Source organism: Typopeltis vanoorti, chromosome 6 (genome assembly GCF_054136105.1).
Source record: "Typopeltis vanoorti isolate ZY-2024b chromosome 6, IOZ_Tvanoo_1.0, whole genome shotgun sequence".
Lineage (NCBI taxonomy): Eukaryota > Metazoa > Arthropoda > Arachnida > Uropygi > Thelyphonidae > Typopeltis > Typopeltis vanoorti.
The window spans coordinates 144,149,173-144,174,745 of record NC_143554.1 but is presented as its reverse complement, the minus strand read 5'-3'; the positions used below and the strand labels follow the sequence as shown (position 1 = coordinate 144,174,745).

Below are 25,573 nucleotides of genomic sequence, written 5' to 3'. Positions count from 1 at the left end.
AACAGCAATATCTTTAGATGCCTTCATCCTTCCCTATTCAAATGCAAGAGGTCTTTCGCATACAGTTCCCTTCTGTCCTCAAACAAGCATCCACATATTCCAATCCTCTCTCTTTTGACACATCTTGGCTATTATGCTATTCAGTTTTACTGCTCTTCTGCTCAGCTGGTTACTATCATACCTGGGCAACACACAATCTTTCCGCTCTGCTTTTTCTTTTGCACAACCTCAAGCAAGAATCTCAGATCTCTTGCCACTCGATTTACATTGCCTCTCAAGTCATTCGTGCCCACCATCACAATCATTTCATCCATCCTTTCATCCCTCTTAATTGCCGTAGCCACATTTTCTATCGTCCCTCCAGGCAAACACACCTCTGACATTCTATCATGCACATCACAAATCATTGTGTCTCCATACATCACACCTCTTACCACTCTGTTCTTTGATTGCTCACCTGTGTCCCTCACTCTCTCTCTATCCCCGAACCCTTTCTCTCTGTGTTTCCCTTCTTTACTCACTTACCTTCTGTCCTGGTATCACTCTATCCCTGGTTAGAGCACTCTCCCACATTCTTCTCATTCCCTCTCTTCTACTGCTCCTATTCTCTCCTCTTCTAGCATTCCAAAACCTCTCTCTCACTCCTACTCTGATTTGCCTTGCATTCATCTATTCCATTCTCCTAATCTCATCTTTCATACTTCTCATCTCGTTCACCTCCTTTATTAGCTCATCCATCCCTCTCTGCAAGTTAGTCACTCTTACTCGACATGCATTCTCCCAATCAAGACCATCTCCGAAAATTTAAGTCATTGAAGCCTTCCGCACACCCAACTTTTATTTTTACTCATTCATATTTTACTTGTCATTCTCTCCTATCGCACTACTCGTCTCCCAACATTCATTTCCTGTCTCTGCTGCAACTAGGTCGGTTACTGAAATATCTAATTCACTGAATTCCTCCCATTGCCTACATTTTGCACATATATGTACTCCCCGTTCTCTCACCTGCCACATATCCAACTGCCGGGATGTATACATGCCGCAAAGTCCTTTTTTATCATCATCATCATCAAATTCCTGCCATGTATCCTCAAGGGGTGTACAGGATACGATAGTACTACATGAAAAAAATCACATCATTATTAATTTCCTATCTACAATTTTCCTCCAAATCAGTCTGTTACTTGTCAAAACTCCAACATTATTAGATCTTATATTTCTATTGTCTAAGGCACTTTGTACCGTATCAATCCACCTATATCTTGGTCTTCCTCTAGGTCGTTTTGCTGCCAACCTGGCAGAGAACACTTGTTTTGCTAATCTTTCTTCGCCCATTCTGTTTAAGTGACCATACCACCTGAGATTAGATCTGCTAACGCATTCCTGGATGCTGACAATGTCAAGTTCTTTCCTAATATCCTCATTTTTAATATGATATTGCCATTGATGCCATCTGTTCATGCCTCTAATCTTTCTCAGGACTCTCATATCTGCGGTCTCTAGTCTTTGGTCAAGTGTTTTACTTCTGACCCAGCTCTCAGATCCATAAGTTAAAACTGGTTTGAACACGGTCTTGTATACAGCTAATTTAGTGTTCCGACTAATTTCTCTCTTATTCCATATGAATTTATTCAATTGACTTCCCACCATACCAGCTTTGCTGATTCTGTTGTCTATTTCTATATTTAATTTACCATCTTCAGTAAAAATCGTGCCTAAGTAGCTGAAATGTTTTACTTGTTCCACAGGTTCTCCATTCACAACACAGTTGACATTTTCAATGATTCTGCCTATTTTCATTGTCTTTGTCTTTTTATTGCTGACCTTCATACCATATCTATTACAACAGTTATTTAATTTAGTCAGAGAATCTTGTAGACTTGTAGCGGATTTATTTAGAAGTATAACATCATCCGCATAAAGCAAAGAGCTGACATTAACATCTCCAATTTTGATATCAGGTTTAATACCACATTCCTTCATAATGTGATCCATATAGATAATGAATAACAGAGGGGATAATGTACATCGTTGTCTCACACCAGATTTAACATTAAACCATCTTCCTGTACTTCCTTCAATTCTAACTGCTGACTTACAACTCAAATAAAGACTAAGTATTGCTTGATATAATGCCCCATTGACACCATATAACTGCAGCATATTGAATAGCTTCTCTCTTGGCACCTTGTCATATGCCTTTTCCAAATCGACAAAACTTAAATACAGATCTTTGTTATATTCCCATGCTTTCTCGACTATTTGTCATAAAGTGAAGATCTGATCCTGACAGCCTCTATTTGGCCTGAATCCAGCTTGTTCTTCACCAAGCTTTTCTTCCACAATTCTTCTCAACCGTTTCTCAAGTATACTTGCATAGATCTTGCCAGGAACACTCAGTAGGGAAATACCTCTGTAATTCTCACATTCAGTTTTATTTCCCTTTTTATATATCGGTACTATGACAGCTCTACTCCAATCATTGAGAATTCGTCCCTCTGTCCAGGTGTTCTGAACTATGCAGCCACTGTAAGACTCTTATACCACCATACTTCAACATTTCTGGTTGAATATCACTCCTGCTGCCTTTCCACATTTCAAGCCTTCGATGGCTTTTTCTATTCCTGACTGCATGCCTGTTGAGTGTTTTTTACCACTGTGCTGTCATAACTGCTTGATTCATTTAGCAGTTTTTCAAAGTAATTACTCCATAATTCAAGGATATCTTTTTTTCCCGTTTTCATGTCATCTTTATCATCTCTAATTCCTTTTACAGCACTCTTTCCTCCATTCCTAAGCTTCTTCAACAACCTCCAGAATATTTTGGCACCTTCTTGATATTTATTTTCTATATTCTTGCCAAAGTCCTCCCATGACTTTTGTTTAGCTAGTTTTACACAGTGTTTAGCATTCTTGCATTTGTCTCTATATCCTCTAAGAGCATAAGTTGACTTATTTGACATGAACTTTTGATATGCTTTCTTCTTTTCCTTCACTGCCTCTTTAACTTCCTGTGTCCACCAGGGAGTTCTGATTTTTTTTATCCTTACAGACAACCTCACCACATGCCTCTCTGGCAGAATCAATCAATGTTTTCTTCAGAGTTTGCCACTGAATCTCCAAGATTTGATTCCTGTTCTCAAACTCTTTTTTTTTTTCTCCAATAATCTTTGTGTATTTTAGTCTACAGTTCACATCTGAAAGCTGCTCAACTTTTATTCGCTTTAAAACTTTCTTACATGTTATTCTTTTCAATATGAAATTCAATTTTATCCTGCTCAAGACTAAATAGTGATCACTTTCAAATCCTCTGTACTCTCTGGTGTCCTGCACCAGGGAGAAAACATCACTATCAACAATAACATAGTCAATGAGACTTTTCTTATTCCTAGCCTCTTCTCTCCATGTAAATTTGTGCACATTTTTATGTTGGAACATGGTGTTAGTAATAACCAGTCCATGTCCTGAGCAGAAATCCAACAAATATTTGTCATTATTATTAGCTTTGCTCTTTTCTCCAAATTTTCCCAAAATATTTTTGTATGTCTCACAGTCATTTCCTACTCTGCTATTTAGATCCCCAACAAGGACCAACTTTTCATTTTTCATTGTGTCTGTTGCTTTTTCTGAAGCCTCAAAAAATTCCTCTACTTCTACCTTAGTAGAACCTTCTGTGGGACCATAAGCACAAATAAGTCTCATTGTCCAGTTCCCCATTCTCATATTTGCCCACATTACTCTACTTGAGACTGACTGCCATTCAAGAAGATTAGCCTCATATTTTGTGTTGAATACTATGGCTACTCCTTCTTTTCCTCGATTATCATTGCCTGAATATAACATTTTGTATTTATTGCTCAGAAAGATCTCATTAGTTTTGGTCTTTTTTGTTTCAGTCACCCCTATTAGTCCTTTTTTATGTTACATATAATAGAGTTCTTAAATGGTGGAGGACTTGGTGACACACCATTTGCGATTGCAGCTGCAGCTGCCATCATTCCTTAAATTATAAAAACTATTTTTAAAAAAACCATTCACCTCTGTTCAAACTAAGCTTCCTTTACAGCTGAACTTACTTTTATTCATTATACCTTCTTATTTAATGACTACAACGCCAAAAAATGAACAAAATACTTATTCCTCGATCCTTGCCACAGATCTTTAAACATACTGACTACAGTAATACTATCACCTTCCATTTCCATTTATTTTTTGTATGGTTTCTTTCTGTAACAACGCTCAGAAACCACACAAAGAAACCAGTTATTCTTTGTGTGGTTTTGTGTGTAGTTGCGATGTTTTAACTGTATACCCAATTCTGTCTTTGTGACAAAAATGAAATATTATAAACATAAAACTTCTGTTTAGTTCATTCCTAGTGTTGTCTTCATTCCATTAAACATAAAATGAACAAGTAAGCCATGTCTTTAGTACTTCAGAACATGTCCTCCTGTTTCCTATATTATATTATTACACACAGAGAATACATTATTCTGAACATATTCTTAAATTTAAATGCCTTTTGCAATTATTCTGTGATTAAAAAAACATCTGATACAATAAACATGATAAACATAATAATAATAATAATAATATTCTTGATTATTTCTCTTTCCTAAATAAAAGTAAGACAATGGAATTCGGTCCAATTTAGTTTAATGAAATATTAAAGAGAAATAAATAAATACAATTAGAATTTTTTTTTTAATCACTGCTACACATGAGATACCAATAACAAATAAATGCCAGTGATGGGCTGGGAATCAAGAGCAAAATAATCTGTTGATATTTTTCTTGAAGAGCCAGAGGTTGCAATCCTTGAGAAATACTTCATGTGGAAGGCTGTTTCACAAAACTGGACTAAATGAAATAAAAGATTTGGAGTAACAGGTTTCAGTGAGTCTGCAGTTCAAATGTAAAAGGATGTCAATTATAAATTATATATTTAGTTTAATCCTTTATCCAAGTGTAAGCAAACAAAGTTTGCATCTGAAGTATCTTCAGGACTCGGGCAACTCGTGGCAAAGGTGGATGAAGTTCTCATCACTTTCCTTAGTATTCCATAATGCAAAGCACATTTCCTTGCAGACATGTATAATGCTATGCATTATGGGAAGGGTCACTACTTAGACCAGTTTCGACCTTTACTGAGGTCTCTTCAAGTGGGAGTCAAGCCCAGAGGTGATACCAAGGTTGAAGCAATACAGAACTCATATTTCCTTATGCCAGTTGCCAAAAGGTGTCACACCTTATTATTAATTTACTCTGGATTAGAGAAAGATGTTGGAAGATTTTTTTCCACTTAGTTAGACTATAAATTATATATTTAGTTTAATCCTTTACATGTCTACAAGGAGATGTGTTTTGCATTATGGGATACTAAGAAAAGAGATGAGAACTTAGTCCACCTTTGCCACGAGTTGCCCGAGTTCTGAAGATACTTCAGGCACAAACTTTGCTTGCTTATGCTTGGATAAAGAATTAAACTAAATATATAATTTATAGTCTAACCAAGTGGAAAAATACTTCCAACATCAAAGAATGTCTTTCAGCTGATGCTCATGTTCCTATAGTTATAGCAGAAATGGGGAGGTAGCATAATAGATGCTAGTTCTGCTGATCAGTGACCAAGGAAACTGTTATTAACACACATCATACCCTCCATGGAGGCAAATGACTCCATGGAGGGTGAACGTTCCACGTTCACCCTCTCTCTCTCATGCAAACAAGATCATTGAACAGTACTTTAAACCCATTCCAAAGTTCTGCACTCACCACACTATCAGACAAATACATTCCACTCACCTACCACTCTCCATGTGAAGAACCGCTACTCACTCCCTTGTTCATCCACTCCTTATACAGTTTCCAAGAATGGCCTCTTGTTCTACTCGTCTCCTACTATATGAAAAATCTCTTCCACATTAATCTTGTAACAGTACCTCACCAAATTATCATATCCCCCCCCCCCTCTTTCTAATCATAAGGCTCTGCAAGTTGCATTCCTCAATCTGTCCTCATATTCATATTCCATAGACCAGACATTGACTCAAGGAACTTTCACTGGACACTCTCTAACATATACCATCCCCTTGAAATCCTGGAGGCAAAATTTTTACATAGTAGTCCACATGCGGCCTGATCAAGGCCTTATATACTCAATGGACAAAGCATTAGAGATAAGGGTGATGGGAAGTTGACACTAGCATCCCCTGTGCAGAGTGAAACATACCCAAACTGAACACAGACAGTAAATAGACAGATATCAGGACCTTCCCAACAGTGTATCAAAATCGATGAACATGGGTAAATGTGGCAATCCTATTGACTTTGATATATTGGTGCAAGACAGATGGGTCATTCTACCTACGGTTCTTGAGGGTAACTGTATCTACTGCTAGTATATTATCAATGGATGTATCAATGCCCAGCGAGCAAGTAGTGGCCAACCACACCACATGCCATTGATGATTCGGGTCAACATAGACTGTTCAAGCTCATACAGACCAACTGCAGGGCAACAGCAGCACAAATCGCATCACATCAGTTTCAATGTTGGAGGTCCAAGCAGCATGTGAGTGAATGTTACAGCATACCCTGTATACCGTGGGTTATGGGAGTTGATGCCTTAATTGTGTATGACTGTTGACAGCTCGTCATTAAGCATCGTGCCTCGTGTGGTGTCGGGGCCATCAAAACTGGTCGGCTTTGTGATTGTTTAGTGTGTCTGGAGAGGTCCTTAAATGAATGTGTCTATTAATTTAAGGAAATGGAAAGGAATTCATTTAAGGAATGGAAAGTGTGTTAAATCACCTACACACTCTCATGGCCTTTGCACAGCCCACACAGCCACAATGACTGAGGCATGGCTCGAAGAACACTCATCTGAGTTTGGGAAAATCCAGTAGCCCCCCCCCCCAAGGTCCCTGGATTTAAATCCAATGGAATCTCTCTCAGATGCCTTGGAGCGAGACATCAGATCATGTATCCGGGACCCATGTCAAAGGCATTGTGGACAATGCTGCAACAGGCATGGCCGGAATTAATTTGTCAGTTCGGTACAACTGATAATTGGAGAGTACAGGCTGTTATTCATGAAAGAGGACTGACATGCTATTAGGTATATATCTATAATGTTTTGTCCATTGAGTGTATAAAGAAACAATAACCTTTTTGCTTCTGCATTTCAAGGTCATCTTCAACACTGCCATAATCCAATCTGATGTTCTCACAATTTCAGCAGTGTGACCCCTAAACTTCAAGTCTGTGTCCACCATCACTCAGAGATCTCCCATCTCTTCTACCTGCTTCAAACTTTCTCCAAGACTGTATTCTCTACATCACTCTCCTGCCTAGTTGCTTAATCTGTACAACCTTGCCTACCAAATTTCAAGACTTTGCAACATACTTGTCCATTCACACAGTCACACACAGCTTATTGAGATACACCTGCAAAGTCACAATGTCTGCTGTACTCTCCTCGTAGTTCTCTGCCCAACTTTGCATCATCAGTAAACAGCTGCATATCTGCAGTTAAGCTTGTCCCCAATATCATTACCACATATAAATTAAACAATACGTAGAACATACAGAAATATCTGAAGACACAATTTAGAAAATGCTCATATATGGGACAGATGACGAAGAGTGTCCATAAGAGAAGGCCATCAATCAACAGATCTACTTTATTTTGGACTGCATCAACAATATTTATAGAAGTCTCAGGTGTACCACCACAAATGTGAGAGCAGTATTCCAAGGTTGGAAAATTTGAGATTTGTACAGATTAAGCAACTAGACAGGAGAGATTATAGTTTATAATGATGTGTTTCTGCATAATCATTACTTAAAACTTTAAGAATAATATTTTACCAATTCACTGTTAGTAATTTTTTCACAATTTTTACTGTTATCAATTATTTTAACAGCTTACCTGAATGCTACATTCAGCAAACTGAATTTTACAGAAGGAACAAGTCACAAGAAGCGAAGGACATCCTGAATTTAAGTGTTCCTTATACTTCTTGCGGAGAAGATTAGCATTACAATTTTGACATTGAACAGTAGTACGACCACAAGACTGTTCATGGATCTAAGAAAACAAAAAAATATACCATTTCAAATGCATTTGAAGGGGTATTTCACAAATCTCTGTGTAAATTGGAGCAAATTAAGATGTATATGAAGCTTTCTTTAAATTAAGTTGAAAAAACACAAGGGATCAGCAATATTATTTATGACCATATATATATATTTCAGCCTCAGTTTACAGGCGATCATCAGTGGCAACAATAGTTAATTACTAAGTAGAACACAAACAATGGACTCATATATGATTATAGACCTAAAAATGAATTACTGTGTTTACAAAATGACAGACGTATCAGAAATAAGAGAGATGAAATGGTTTCACTGAATGAGTTTATTAGCCAGAAAATCACTGGAATAAGTGAGACATGGCTGAATGAAGATGATATTCTAAACGGAATAGAAATGGAAGGATACGGTATTTTTTTGCAAGGTTAGAAAGGACAAGAAGGGAGGGGGGGAGTGCTGCTGAAGATAATAGGGGAACTACATAAGATAGACATGAAAGAAGGAAATAGAGGCAATGGTTATAAGGTGGTGTGGTGTAACGTGGAGGTTCATAGGAAGTCATATTTAGTTGAACATTGCTATAGGCCCTAAAATATGAAGGGTGGTGATGAAGAAATGTATAAACAACTTGGAATATTGACCAAAGGGAAGCTAATTATTATGGGTGACTTTAATTATGGCAGTATAGATTGGAATAAAGAGTTAGCATTTGGGAATAAGGAAAATGAATTCCTTAATATTTAAATTAAGAGGATATTTAATCCTACATTATTTCAAAGCCGAATAAGAAAACTCTAAGATAGAAATCAAAGAGTTTCAGGCCGAATATAGCAAACTATAAAAGTTTGGAGAGTCAAAGCGTGAGTAAACACCTGGGTGGTAAAATATCGGGCAACTCATTGTAAAGGTGGATAAAGCTAGGATCGCTATTCTTAGTATTTGCCCTAATGTAAAACTCATCCCCTAAGAGATGTATGTTGTTTTACATTAATTTTACATGTCACTATCCAGACAGGTTTCAACCTTTATTGAGGTCTCATCCAGTGGCGGCCCGTGAAGTTTTAAGTGGGGATGCTGCCTATACAAAATTTTTAAAAAAATCATTCTGTTTTTCCTAATTAGTAACCAATTTATTAATAAATGAATCTGTAGATTTATTTATTAATAAATAAATCTACAGATTATTTATTAATAAATTACTGATTAGGAAAAAAAAGAATTTTTTAAAATTATTTTGTATAGGCAGCACTCCCACTTAAAACTTCATGGGCCGCCACTGGCTCATCAGTGAATAGGTAGACTAAATAATATCAAGAATATAGTGATAATAGCTTTAATACTTTACAGTATGAGCTGTCAAAAAGGCACAGATAAATTAATGAAAGAAAGAGCCAAAAGGCTTCACTTCGACGATTTTAAAATATTTAAATTTAGGTGGATATTTAATTCCACATTATTTCAAAGCCAAATAAGAAAACTCTAAGATAGAAATCAAAGAGTTTCAGGCCGAATATAGCAAACTATAAAAGTTCGGTGAGTCCAAGCGTGAGCAAACATCTGGGTGGTACAATACCGGCAACTCATTGTAAAGGTGGATAAAGCTAGGATCGCTATTCTTAGTATTTGCCCTAAAGTAAAACTCATCCCCTAGGAGATGTATGTTGTTTTACATTAAGAGAGATAGGTCACTACCTAGACCTTAATCTGAATCCAAAACAACTATAATCTTGGTATTGTTTGGTCTACCTACTCACTGATGAGACCTCAATAAAGGTTGAAACTGGTCTGGGTAGTGATCTCCCTTAATGTAAAACAACATACCTCTCATAGGGGATGAGTTTACATTAGTGCAAATACTAAGAATAGAGAGCCTAGCTTTATCCACCTTTACAATGAGTTTCCTGGTATTGTACCACCCAGGTGTTTGCTCATGCTTGGACTCGCCGAACTTTTATAGTTTGCTATATTCGGCATGAAACTCTTTGATTTCTATCTTAGAGTTTTCTTATTAGGCTTTGATATAATGTGGGATTAAATATCCCCTTAATTTAAATATTTTAACATCACTGAAGTGAAGCCTTTTGGCTTTTTATTTCATGAATCCCTTAAGTTCTTGAGAGATAACCATCTCAGGAAGCACAAAGGAGAGCACACGAGGATCGAGAGTTTTAGATCTGATCATTTCATCAGAGGATGTAATTGTGAGTGAAGTTTCACACTTTCCTCCAGTTACTGAGAGTGATTATGACTCTCAATAACAATTTATGCAGACTTTTGTGAGGAAAGGATATATGTGGAATTATAAGGCTGGTGATTATGACAAGTTTAGGAGACAACTTGGAGCTATAGCATGGAAAGAAGAGTTGAGTCATAAGGGAATTAATGCTGCTTAGAAAATGATAAAGAAATACATAACAGCATCAATGTGTGAATGTATTCCAAAGGTAAAAAGGCTGAATAAGATAGGAGTAAAATGGATAAATGATGAGCTTAAGCATGAAATCTAGAAGAAGAGGGTACTTTGGAGGCAGTACAGGATGTATAATGGTAATAATCAGTTACATGAAGAGTATAAAGAACAAGCAAGGAGAGTGAATCAGTTAGTAAGGCAAAAGTGCAGTATGAGCAAAAATTTGCAAATCAGGTGAAGAAAAACCCTACAGAAGTTTTTTAGATATGCGACAAGTAGAAAGAAGAATGATCATGATAAGATGATGTTAATGGATAAAAATGGTGGAATGGTAACTAAGCAGAAGATACTGGTGAGTGAGGTCTTACAGGAGAACTTGAAAATAGATTGCACGAATGGGCAGGTAAGTGGAACTGTCAATTCAATGTTGCAAAATGTCAAGTTTTGAGATTTGGTAAGCAATGATGGGATGCAAAGTATACACTTGGTGGAGAAACTTTAAAGGAAATAGAAGGGATGAGAGATGTAGGAGTGATGGTGGACAAGGGCATGAAATTCAGGGGCAACATTGCACAAATTATGAACACATGACATCAGACAATGGCAATGATGCAGAGGACCCCGACATGCAGAAATAGAGAGGTTATGATGCCATTTATAAGGCCTTGATCAGGCCTCATATGGATTATTGTGCATAGATTTTGTCACCAGGTATTCATGGCGACAAGGATATGTTGGAAGGGATCCAGAGAAGATTAACAAAGTCACTAGTCTTTGGAATGTGGAGTACGAGGACAGATTGGAGAAATGTAAGTTGCAAAGTCTCGTGAATAGAAGGAAGGGTTGGGGATATATTATGAGACATATATGCTAATCAGGGTTGTTATCAGGTTGAAATGGAGCAGATAGAATGGGAGGGGGGGGGGGGGGTAGAACAAAAGCCATGGCTGGAAACTCTATAAAGAGGATGTGAGCAGAGGAGTAAGGCACAGGTTCTTTGTATGGAGATTGGTTGGTGAGTGGAATGCATTGTTTGAGTGTGTTGTGAATGTAGACAAATTAAATCAGTTTAAGGCACAGTTGGATGAGCATTGTCTGCAATAGTGTGTACCTCCCACAATGAGTCTCTGACTCCATGGAGGTCAGATGATAATAATAATGAAAAAGTAAGAGCTGAATATAATTTCTCTTCACAAATGTACTCTTCAGGATACACTACAGAGATCTACTTTCATAGTAATTTCCACAGGATATATAGTGAAATTATTTGACTCTGTTATGCACTCTGGATATGTTATTTGTTATAATCAGTTTTGCAGTCAAGTTGAAGGAACTGCAATGGGAAGTTCACTCTTCCCTGCACTTGCTAACTTTTATTTAGAATATTTAGAAGACACCCTTTTCTCATCCATACACCTTCATCCTTCATTTTGGGTTCATTATATATACGACATTTTTGCTATCACGCCCTGAAGACATTACCTACTTTTTTTATCTAATATAAACAATCTACATCCATGAATTCAATTTACTAAAAAACAACGAATTCTTCTTTTCAGATATTCTACTCCTTCACTCACCATCAGGTGAATTAATTACTTCCGTTTATTGAAAGCCTATTTTCAATGAATGCTACGATCAACAGCAATCAGCTCACAATCCTTTGCAGAAGACTGGAATTATAAAAACTTTATTGCAACATGCTCATACTATTTGTTCAACACCTTAACTATTACAGCACAAACTCTTGAACATCAAACAATATATGAAACTCAATGGCTTCTCAAAAACAAAGGACCACCCATCATCATCATTTAATTCCTAGCTCAAATAACAAGGAAACAGTATGTCAAGTTACAATCCCATATATTTCTGTCATCTCAGAACCCATTTCCAGAATTCTAAGAAATACAATATAGTAGTTACTTTTCTTCACATCAACAAATTATCAGCATGGTTTCCATCTTCAAAAGATAAATGGTCTCCTCTAGCTATCCATGGTGTCTAACGAGTTCCTTGTGCCTGCCATCATTCTTATTTTGGACATAGTGGATGCTCTGCAGAAAAGAGAATACAAGAATACCAATCTTATATTAACAACAGTAAATTTGAATGCTTGTTTAAAGAAAGTACTGAGGCGTTACTTTACCATCTGAATTTAAATCAGAACAACTGCCTTTCTCTTTATCTATGATATGAGAAAGTCTTATTTTAATCATAGATCAATATTTAAAAAAAAAAAAAAACACTTGATGAATTATCAATATTTCATCAGTTATACCATTCCATTGTTTTCATATGACAAAAGCATTGGGGTATTACTTTACCATCCGAATTTAAATCAGAACAAGTGCTTTTTTCTTTATTTAAGATATGGGAAAGTCTTATTTTAATCACACATGATTTTTTTTTTTTTAAAATAGCTGATGAATTATCAATATTTCCTCAATTATACCACTGCATTGTTTTTGCATTATGGCCTACAGCTCTTACTTCTTCAAATCAACTTCTTCACTGATAATGACCTGTAACATTCAGGATGAAATATGTGGTCAAAAAGGGCATTACTAATACCTTGTGTTTTCTGATGTTAATTTAATGAACCCTCTCATGGCACAAGTATCTCTTAAACAACAGATAAGAAGTTAGTAATATGGATGAAAGGATGACTATTACAAAGACATCAAAGAGTAGTAACAAAAGCACATAACAAAGTAAAATTCAGAAGAAGTCAAATGATCAGCATTGTGCTGTAGAGCTCTATATTTAGTCTAAAACTATTTTAATTGTTTACAACTAATGATATTAGGGATTTGGCTTCTGCCATGTTTCATCCACAGAGTAGGATATTCAGTTTATGTTCCCCCTTTCTTCTCACATGCAATTTGCATGATGGCCTTGCTGGGCATACTCATTACTATATTATCATTATTCAACTAAGATGCCAATTTCTGCTCGATTTGAGGGCACAGAAGTAAAATAGTTTTCCACGGGCTGGCCACCAGATAGTGTATGGGACTGAACTAGAAGGTGATGCATCTGTTGGAGGCTTCTTGATCAACTGGCGAATAATCCTGCTGCCACTTACCATGACAGGTCATGCCTGGATGGAGACTTGGTAAATGGTTATGCAGGGGACACTGTCCGAGGCCACACTTGGACTGGAGTCTGTCTGGACACTCTGTGTGTGTGAGTTATGTACACAGATCCCTCACTCCAGCTGGATGCCACTATTTTTTTTGTTTCCTTAATCAACCACCCTACACATAAAAGTCAATTATAAAAATACTAGCATTTTAACTATGGATACAGCAAAAAAAAAAAAAAACTTCCCATAAAAATAACAAATAAAATCTAAAAATATGAAAAATATAACATTGAGGTGTTATCAAAAAAAAAAAAAAAAAAAATTGGAACAAATAATAAAAATATGCCCAAACCCAACCAAAATAACATTCAATAAAAAATATTTCCAAATTCATTTCACCAACATTCAAGGCATTAATACAAACATTAGTGAAACATTATACCACCACTTAAAGGCATCAAAACCTGATCTCTTTTTCCCAGCAGAACCTCCATTAGCATCCTCCACAACCACAGTCCACTTCAACTATCGTAACTATATCCTGCATTGCGTATTCTGCAAAAAAGGGCAGAACACATGCTTTTGTGAAATCTGATATCCCTTGTCAAAGACTATCCAACTTGGAAGCCTCACTTTTTGATCTGCTCTTGCTCAAGATTTCCTTACTTCACTTTATAGCCTTCATTTTTTGACTTTACTGCTCTCCTAATTCTGACAATCCTGCTGCCCTGTTTGACTACCTATCACAAAAAACTGATTTCTTACAAAGTAATCGCTCAAATTGTGAGATTGTCCACCTTAGGGATTTTAACATCCATAACACAAACTGGTTCTCCTACTCCCAACTTCACATAACAAGCTGGAAGGGAAGCTGAATCATCTGCCATCAATCATAATCTAACACAAATAGTCAATCTACCACCTAAAATACCAGATAATCCTCATCATTCTACAAACATTCTTGACCTTTTCTTAACCAGCCTCTCTCACAAATACACTGTGGAAATCTGCTCTCTCAATGGCAACTCTGATCACAATGTTATTCTTTACAGTTTGTCCTACTCACAGCCAATCTAAGTCTCATCGGTGCTATAATTATGTGAACTATCACCTCTGGAATATTTATGCCATTTTTCCATGGTCAGATTACTGCTTTTGCTCTCCAGGTCCAAACACCTGCGCTGAACTAATAACCAAAATAATCCTCACTGGAATGAGAGGCTTCATTCCCTACTCCACTTCAAACCCCCTGACCTGTATCCAAGCCTTGGTTCTCAAAAAATATGTGCCTCTGCCATCAATGATAAAAATATAGATTATGTTCATTGGCTTAAATTAAAAACTCCAGCTTCTCATTCAGCTTAAACAATGACCAGAAACATGTAAAAAAGTTACTGAACCAAAGCAGACTTCATAAGAATGAAATGCAGTAAACTTTCCTCCTGTTCAACTGGCAGTCAAGCCTTCTGTTTAACTGCTAATGCTGTTGGGCATTACTTTTGCCTAGGGTTTCCGTGCAGGAATTCCCTCCCGCCCATTCTCGGGAATTTTTTTTCATTTCCCGTTCCCAAATCCCGAGAAAATTTGGTCGGGAAATCGGGAAAATTTTTAATAAATACATATTTTAATCTTTTTTTATAGATTGTCTGAAATAAAATGAACTGGTTCGCAAAAGAAATTTATTTAAAATGTTCTAACAGTAAATATTTCATATTCCAACTCAAGCATTAGTATTTATAAAAAAAAAAATATATATATATATACATACGTATATATATATATTTATAAAAATAAATTTAACTGACTAGAACCCGAGAAAGTATAACAAAAACCTTTAATACATCACAACTACATGAGATAGTTGTGATGTATTAAAGGTTTTTGTTATAGTTTCTCGGGTTCTAGTCAGTTAAATTTATTTTTATAAATGTATACATCCCGAGTAAATCCTAATTTCAACAATATATATATATATATATATATATATACACACATATATATGTTAAAGATACCAAACTATTTTAAACCTGGTTTTACTCCATTTCCCAAGTAAGCAAACAGACAAATAAGTCAAGTTTGTGCCTGCACGTAATGCAAGTCCAGCTGACCCTGCAGGTAGTCCAAGACCAAGATAACTCATGGTAAAAGTAGAATACTCGAGTTGGGCTTTTGTTGTGCTTATCAATTTATTCTGGTTAGCAATAAATCACCACTGTTCTCTTCAAATGCGAGACTTTCTTAAGCTAGAACACTGGATACAGGGAGCCTTTTGTTATTTCTTACTCCTGTGGAGAAACGATACGAGAGAGAGAGAGAGAGCATTTCTAATGTGTGAGCACATTCACGTTCCTATTTTAATATTTTTTTATAGATTGCCGTCACAATGAGTAAAGAGTATAAAGAATGTTGAGAATATTTTAGAAAAGATTAAGATAACGAATCAGCTCGTTGCCAGATATGCTCCAAAACTTTGCAATGTATACTAGGTGCCTATGTAGACCTTTGCAGCGTTCTACATAGGCACCTAGTATACATTCATGGAATGAAAAGGAAAAAACAGTCTGAATTGAATAATGATGAGCCAATGCCTTCATCTTCTAAGAGATAAATGACAATTTTACATTATGTCAAGGGACTGGATTTAGAAGAAACCGTAAGCAAATTGCAGCCTTGGATGGGATATCAGTCAACACCATCACAAAAATTGAGTTTATTAGGAAAAGTTTCACAAGCAAAGGAATGAAGTTGCCAAGAAGTCCATCTTCAGTTATGACACTAATACATAATTGTTATAGTAGGGTGAAACAACTGTATATCCAGAAATTGGAAGTATTCAAATGTGATAATAAAAAACTGAGTAGTTCAATAGAAGAGTGGATCAGTTGCAAGAATCGCAGATACATGAATGTTCACGTATACTGCAATGAGACCTCTATGAACCTTGGTTTTATAAGAATACATGGGAACTGTCCTGTGGAAAAAGTGTTATCCTTGCTTCAGGAAAGATTAGAAAACTTTCAGTTAAAACTTGAAAGTGATGCAGTTGCAATTACAAGTGACGGTGCAGCTGTTATGGAAAAATTTGGAAAATTATTATTATTATTATTAAACAAGACCTCATGGAGTCAAAGACTCATCTAGGAGGTCCTTTTATCTCACACACATCTCATCATGCCTTGTCTTAAACACATTCAAACTCCTTGCAGACACCACACTCTCAGGCAAGGCATTCCAATCACTCACAACTCTGCACGAAAAAACCTTCCTCTCACTCCCCTCCTCACACCCTCTTTATACAGTTTCCAGGGATGACCTCTGGTTCTCCCCTGATCTCCCACTATTCTCTGTAGAACTTCTCCACCATTGATCCTATAACAACCCCTTACCAACTTGTAGGTCTCTATCATATCTCCCCTCTTCCTTCTCTCCACTAGACTCTGAAAATTACATCTTTTCAATCTTTCCTCATACTCGACATTCCAGAGGTCAGAAACTACCTTAGTCAGTCGCCTTTGGATCCTTTCCAACATCTCTTCATCCTTCTGAAAACCAGGTGACCAAATCTGGGCACAATAGTCCATGTGTGGCCTAATCAAAGCATTATACAATGGAACAAGAATCTTCCTACTTCTACACGTCAGTGTCCGCCGCATCATTCCCAGAAGTCTTTGTGTTGTCTTCACAATTTTGGCGATGTGTCCCCTAAATTTTAGATCCTTATCCACTATCACCCCCAGATCTCTTATTTCCTCTACTTCCAACAATATATTCTCACCAAGCATAAATTCTGCATCCCATCTTTGTTTTCCAAATTATAAAATCTACATTTTGCAACATTGAACTCACATCCCCATTTGCTTGCCCAATCACTCAATTTATTAAAGTCTTCTTGCACAACATCTTCACTACTCATTATGGTTCGTCCCAACTTTGCATCATCTGCAAACAACTGAATATCTCCATCCAAATCTTCGCCAATATCATTAATATATAAGTTAAATAGTAATGGCCCTAAAACAGACCCCTGAGGCACTCCACTAGTAACTTTCCTTTTCCTGGATATTGCGCCCCCATACACAACTTGTTGATACCTATCAGATAGCCAGTCTCCAATCCAATGCACTAATCTAATATCCAACCCCATCTGCTCTAGTTTGACGGTCAACTTATCATGAGGTACTCTATCAAAAGCTTTTGCGAAATCCAAGTATATTACTGTGTATCCTTCTCCTCTGTCCAAGGAAGCAGTCACTTTATTGTAATAAGTAAGTAGATTACTAAAACATGACCTCCCTTTAGCAAATCCATGCTGTCCATCAAAGATTATACCATTGTTCTCAACCCAACTCTGGATCCTAGTTCTCACGAGATGATCTATCTTCGGCAATTAGCAGCGTATGAAGAATTATGAAAATATTTAAATATTCTCCAGTAAAAAATTCTCTTTTGCAGCAGGAAATAACCAAGAGTGAAACGAGGGAACGAGTAGTCATTTTGGACTGTAAAACATGCTGGAACACACTGGAGAGAATGATACAGAGATTTTTAAAGATCATAAATCCAATTCTGAGCAATAAATACAAAATGTTATATTCAGGCAATGACCATCAAGGAAAAGAAGGAGTAGCCATAGTATTCAACACAAAATACGACTCTAGTCTTCTTGGATGGCAGTCAGTCTCAAGTAGAGTAATGTGAGCAAATATGAGAATGGGGAACTGGACAATGAGACTTATTTGTGCCTATGGTCCCACAGAAGGGTCTACTAAGGTAGAAGTGGAGGAATTTTTTGAGGCTTTAGAAAAAGCAACTGACACAATGAAAAAGGAAAAGTTGGTCCTTGTTGGGGATCTAAATAGCAAAGTAGGAAATGATTGTGAGACATACAAAAATATTTTGGGAAAATTTGGAGAAAAGAGCAAAGCTAATAATAATGGCAAATATCTGTTGGATTTCTGCTCAGGACATGGACTGGTTATTACTAACACCATGTTCCAACATAAAAATGTGCACAAATTCACATGGAGAGAAGAGGCTAGGAATAAGAAAAGTCTCATTGACTATGTTATTGTTGATAGTGATGTTTTCTCCCTGGTGCAGGACACCAGAGTGTACAGAGGATTTGAAATTGGAAGTGATCACTATTTAGTCTTGAGCAGGATAAAATTGAATTTCATATTGAAAAGAATAACATGTAAGAAAGTTTTAAAGCGAATAAAAGTTGAGTAGCTCTCAGATGTGAACTGTAGACTAAAATACAGAAATATTATTGAAAAGAAAATGAAAGAGTTTGAGAACAGGAATCAAACCTTGGAGATTCAGTCGCAAACTCTGAAGGAAACATTGATTGATTCTGCCAGAGAGGCATGTGGTGAGGTTGTGTGCAAGGATAAAAAAATCAGAACTCCCTGGTGGACACAGGAAGTTAAAGAGGCAGTGAAGGAAAAGAAGAAAGCATATCAAAAGTTCCTGGCAAATAAGTCAGCTTTTACTCTTACAGAATACAGAGACAAATGTAAGAAAGCTAAACAGTGTGTAAAACTAGCTAAGCAAAAGTCATGGGAGGACTTTGGCAAGAATATAGAAAATAAATATCAAGAAGGTGGCAAAATATTCTGGAGGTTGTTGAAGAAGCTTAGGAATGGAGGAAAGAGTGCTGTAAAAGGAGTTAGAGATGATAAAGGTGACATGAAAACAGGAGAAAAAGATATCCTTGAAGTATGGAGTAATTACTTTGAAAAACTGCTAAATGAAACAAGCAGTGATGACAGCACAGTGATAAAAAAACACTGACCAGGCATGCAGTCAGGAATACACATCCACACTTGAAGTAGAAAAAGCCATCAAACGCTTGAAATGTGGAAAGGCAGCAGGAGTAGATGATATTCGACCAGAAATGCTGAAGTATGGTGGTATAAAAGTCTTATAGTGGCTGAACTGCATAGTTCAGAAAGCCTGGACAGAGGGACGAATTCCCGATGATTGGAGTAGAGCTCTCATAGTACCCATATATAAAAAGGGAAATAAAACTGAATGTGAGAATTACAGAGGTATTTCCCTACTGAGTGTTCCTGGCAAGATCTATGCAAGTATACTTGAGAAACGGTTGAGAAGAATTGTGGAAGAAAAGTTTGGTGAAGAATAAGCTGGATTCAGGCCAAATAGAGGCTGTCACGATCAGATCTTCACTTTACGACAAATAGTCGAGAAAGCATGGGAATATAACAAAGATCTGTATTTAAGTTTTGTCAATTTGGAAAAGGCATATGACAAGGTGCCAAGAGAGAAGCTATTCAATACGCTGAAGTTATATGGTGTCAATGGGGCATTATATCAAGCAATACTTAGTCTTTATTTGAGTTGTAAGTCAGCAGTTAGAATTGAAGGAAGTACAGGAAGATGGTTTAATGTTAAATCTGGTGTGAGACAACGATGTACATTATCCCCTCTGTTATTCATTATCTATATGGATCACATTATGAAGGAATGTGGTATTAAACCTGATATCAAAATTGGAGATGTTAATGTCAGCTCTTTGCTTTATGCGCATGATGTTATACTTCTAAATAAATCCGCTACAAGTCTGCAAGATTCTCTGACTAAATCGAATAGTTGTTGTAATAGATATGGTATGAAGGTCAGCAATAAAAAGACAAAGACAATGAAAATAGGCAAAATCATTGAAAATGTGAACTGTGTTGTGAATGGAGAACCTGTGGAACAAGTAAAACATTTCAGCTACTTAGGCACGATTTTTACTGAAGATGGTAAATTAAATATAGAAATAGACAACAGAATCAGCAAAGCTGGTATGGTGGGAAGTCAATTGAATAAATTCATATGGAATAAGAAAGAAATTAGTCGGAACACTAAATAAGCTGTATACAAGACAGTGTTCAAAACAGTTTTAACTTATGGATCTGAGAGCTGGGTCAGAAGTAAAACACTTGACCAAAGACTAGAGACCGCAGATATGAGAGTCCTGAGAAAGATTAGAGGCGTGAACAGATGGCATCAATGGCATATTAAAAATGAGGATATTATTAAAGAACTTGACATTGTCAGCATCCAGGAATGCGTTAGCAGAGCTAATCTCAGGTGGTATATGGTCACTTAAATAGAATGGGAGAGGAAAGATTAGCAAAACAAGTGTTCTCTGCCAGGTTGGCAGGAAAACGACCCAGAGGAAGACCAAGATATAGTTGGATTGATACGGTACAAAGTTCCTTAGACGATAGAAATATAAGATCTGATAATGTTGGAGTCTTGACAAGTAACAGACTGATTTGGAGGAAAATTGTAGATAGGAAGTTAGTAATGATGTAATTTTTTCATGTAGTACTTTCATATCCTGTACACCCCTTGAGGGTACATGGCAGGAATTTGATGATGATGATGTAAATCCAATTAAGACTGTTTTATGAGAGCTGAAACTCAATCACTTATGGAAAGAAGAGTATTATGAAATATTGAGAGGTATGTTGAATTGCTTACAACCTGTAAGATTAGCAGTTGAAGCCTTATGCAACAGAGAAGGTAATATTCTCACAAGTGAAGGAATTTTTAAGTTGCTGTTCAGTAATTTAGAAAAACAGAATTCTTCAATGAGCCAAATGTTTTTAAAGGAAATAAAATTTGATTTGGTTAAACGTAGAAATAGTGATCTTGAGTCTCTCACAAAGTACTTGAGCAACATTAATTGTTTATGTGAGATGGAAGAGGATGAATTTTTTGCCTTGTCAAGTAAGAATGAAATTGCACAATTGGTGAAGTCATTAATGGAAAGACTTTTTTAAAGGTACATTTACAGCAGAAGTTCCAATAAAAGAAATAAAGGATGTTCTTACAGAGAGTTCTGACATTAAATCAGAATCTGATCTGAAGAGTTAATTGACTAAAGCAATATCAATTTCGACATCAAAGCCTAGCCCTAGACAAAATATTTGCTTCTCTAAAGAATGAAATGAGCTTATATGAAGCAACGCATTCTCTCACTTCCAACTTGAAGATGCTTTTAGATGCACACTTAACAATTCGACCAACGTCTACAGAAAATGAAAGAAATTTTTCCATACCAAGTATATTTGTTACAAAGCGAAGATCACGATTGTCTGATCGGGCAATTAATGCTATATGTTTCTTAAAGTTTCATTTTAAAAATGACAAATAAAAACTATTTGAAGTATTTTTTAAAAATCAAACGAATAATATTTGCATTTGTTTTCTATTAATGTTTAATTTAATAAATAAAATATTTAAATGAGATTGGGAATGTTAATATTGTGTGATGTATGTAAAACTCACTGTATACTATAAGGTTTGGTTAAATAAAGTTTGCATTAATTATATTGTTTATATTTTGAGAAAACCTGAAATATAACAGAAACCTAGCCAAAATGATACCATAGTGACCCCTGCTTAGTGCTCAGGGCAAGAGATGCACTAGTCATGAAATTCCAGTCGACCTCCATTTAGGAAATTTTATTTACTCATTTTTTGCTTTGACCGTTTACATATAAGAGTGTCCTGAAACCTCTGAAAGACTGTGCCAGGGCCACGAACCCCGGTTGCCCCACCTTCTCTATGGCTTTTCTGTTTGTTAACATTTACTGTTATAGCCATTATTACATATGATCAACGAAAATTAAATAAAAAAAGATTATTTCGGCAATTTTCGGGAAATATGATATCCTATTCTCGATTCCTGAAGGTTTCAAAATGTTGGGAATTTGGAAACCCTTCTTCTGCCCTTCCCTGTTACCACCTCTCTGTCGCATCCTGATGGCACTATGGTAATCTCCCCAAAGAAAAAGGCACACTTCTTGGCATCATCCAACTCGTACTGGACAACCAAAGTAAATTGCCTCCCATACTTCCACAAACTGCATGCCTCTTTAGAACTTTCACCAAAAAGACTGATGAAAAACTCTCAATAATTCTGATACTAATGAGGCTCCTGGTCCAGATAGTATTCCACTAATTGTACTCAAGAACTGACACCCATCCTATATCGCATATATAAACTATTATATTCTACTGGCATCTACCCAACAGCATACAAGCAAGTCTATATCCAGCTTTGGTTACCTTCCCCATCAAAAGTGATGGGGAAGGTAACCAACAACCAGCTTCTTCATTACCAGGAGACTCAACAGTTAATTAGCGATCACCAATATGGAATCTGAATTAAGCTGAGTGCTTCAAAATCAACTGTTAATAAAAATTTGTGCAAATGATAAAGTAAAAGTCTAAATAATGTCAACCAGCAACTTGTGCATCAAATCCAATTTCATTTCCCATTGTATGTTAGATTCAATGGTTGTCATTGCAAAACTTGGCTCCTTTGAAACCAAAGTAATGCTCTGATAGAACAGTTAATCCTATTTGCACTGTGGCTGTCAGTTGCATGTATTCTTTTGATCAGTTGGCCTGTTTAGAGAGGTTTAAAAAATAAAACCTTCAATATCAGTATAAGATCAGCTAACTCACCCTTAATTGAAAAGCCCTAATGATGTTTTTTGCATCCTAGACAGGATCTGAACAGGGTCTTTCCAATCAAAGGACATCATCAAAACCTACTGAGTTACAGAGGGATGCTTATGTATTAAATTAATAGACTATCAGCCTGGCTGCCTAAGTGAATGGCATTTTCAGTTGCTAGAGTATAATGGATATAGAATAAAAATGGATGTTTGTAAATGGCTTTAGGTGGCAGATGAATTTCATCACCCACTATAATGCTACTAACCTACTCATTGGGAATCTGAAATGGCTTGAGAAAGATCCATATTAGGTCTCTCTAAAAGTACAGTTCCAAATAATTTAACTAATGATAGGTTTACAAGCTATCATAGATAGGATTCAAACCAAAATTCACTAAGATATTTTTTAATTGTCTGAAATGATATTCATGTTGAAAAAAAAAACTTATAGATCCAATTGGTTTCACCTTTTAAATTATTCTGAGGATTACTTAGAATACAGACACGAACAATGCTATTATGGTCAGTCTGTGAATTCAACATTTAGGTGTTACTTTTCTGTATGTATGTATATACCTACTATATGATGGAACAAGCTTTGACAGCAACTGAACTTTCAAAAAGAAAAAAAAATCTTATATGACTATAAAGTTGAAAGATAATAAAAATAAAAATTATTACTGAAAGGGCACAAATGCACTACTAGTTTCACCTTGCTAGAAAAATTATGCCCCAATGAAATCTTCTAGCAAGATGAAACGAGTAATGCCTTTTCAGTAATACAGTTTTTTTTTTTCTTTTCATTATTTTGGCATTATAGCCATATAAGTTTCTTTCTTTCTTTTTTTTTTTTTTAAAAAGGAAAAAACAGTATCTATATATATTTATTGCTTTCCATATTTTATACATATTCCTTTAATTTTTGTTTTTAATAAGTAGTAGATGAGGCCTAAATTAGTCAAATTTTGATCACAATAATGCACTTCCCTTTTTAATATGTATTTTTATGATGATCCAACTCAAGAAAGGTTACTCATAAAAACTTAGAGCACATCAGTACTATGTAGATGTGGTTTTTGCATCTTAGACAGGATTTGAACACAGGTCTTTCCAGCCAAAGGATATCATCAAAAACCTACTGAGCTACAGAGATATGCTTATGTATTAAATTAAAAGACTATTAGCCTAGTAGTCCAAGTGTATGACACTTCCAGTTGCCTTGATTTGATTTGATAAGCTGGTAATACTGATCACGAGAAGAAAACATATTTTTCTATCATCATCATCAAATTCCTGACATGTACCCTCAAGGGATGTACAGGATATTATGATAGTACTACATGAAGAACTTACATTATTATTAACTTCCTATCAACAATTTTCCTCCAAATCCATCTGTTATCTTTCAAGACTCCAACATTATCAGTACTATTTCTGTCTTCTAAGGCATGGTTTACAGTATCAATCCACCTTTATCTTAGTCTTCTTCTGAGTCTTTTTCCTGCCAACCTGGAAGAGAACTTGTTTTGCTAATCTTTCCTTTCCCATTCTGCTTAGGTGACCATACCACTTGAGATTAGCTCTGCTAACACATTCCTGGATGCTAACAATGTCAAGTTCTTTCCAAATATCCTCATTTTAAATAGAATATTGCCATTGATGCCATCTGTTCATGCCACTAATCTTTCTCAGGACTCTCATATCTGCGGTCTCTAGTCTTTGGTCAAGTGTTTTACTTCTGACCCAGCTCTCAGATCCATAAGTTAAAACTGTTTGAACACTGTCTTGTATACAGCTAATTTAGTGTTTTGACTAATTTCTCTCTTATTCAATATAAATTTATTCAGTTGACTTCCTACCACAGCAGATTGTTGATTCTGTTGCCTATTTCCATATTTAATTTACTGTATTCCCTAAAAATTGTGCCTAAGTAGTTAAAATGTTTTACTTGTTCTATAGGTTCTCCATTCACGATGCAGATGATATTTTCAATGTTTCTGCCTATTTTCATTGTCTTTGTCTTGTTATTGCTGATTTTTATACCAAATTTATTACAACAGTTATTCAATTTGGTCAGGGAATCTTGCAGACTTGTACTGGATTTATTTAAAAGTATAACATAATCTGCATAAAATAAAGAGCTGGGATTAGCATATCCAATTTTGATATCAGGTTTAATACTGCTTTCCTTCATAATGTGATCCATATAGATAATGAATAACAGAGAGGATAACATACATCCTTGTCTGACACTAGTTTTAACATCAAACCATCTTACTGTACTTCCTTCAATTCTAACTGCTGACTTACAACTCAAATAAAGACTAAATATTGTTTGATATAATGCCCCATTAACACCATATAACTATAGTATTTCGAGTCGCCTTTCTATTGGCTCCATGCCATATGCCTTTTGCAGGTCTACAAAACTTAAGTACAGATCTCTGTTAATATTCCCATGAAGTGAAAATCTGATCCTGACAGCTTCTATAT

The 25,573-nt window shown here is 36.0% G+C and overlaps 1 protein-coding gene across 2 annotated transcripts in view; it reads right to left on the bottom strand.

Annotated features, from left to right (window-relative positions):
• LOC150106015 (uncharacterized) overlaps positions 1-25,573 on the bottom strand; it is a 387,593-nt gene that overhangs the window by 317,045 nt on the left and 44,975 nt on the right. For both annotated transcript variants that reach the window (XM_090393743.1, XM_090393744.1), the window contains exon 3: positions 7,937-8,095. In XM_090393743.1, coding sequence (XP_090249869.1) covers positions 7,937-8,095 — 159 coding nt within the window. The remainder of the gene's footprint in view (positions 1-7,936; positions 8,096-25,573) is intronic.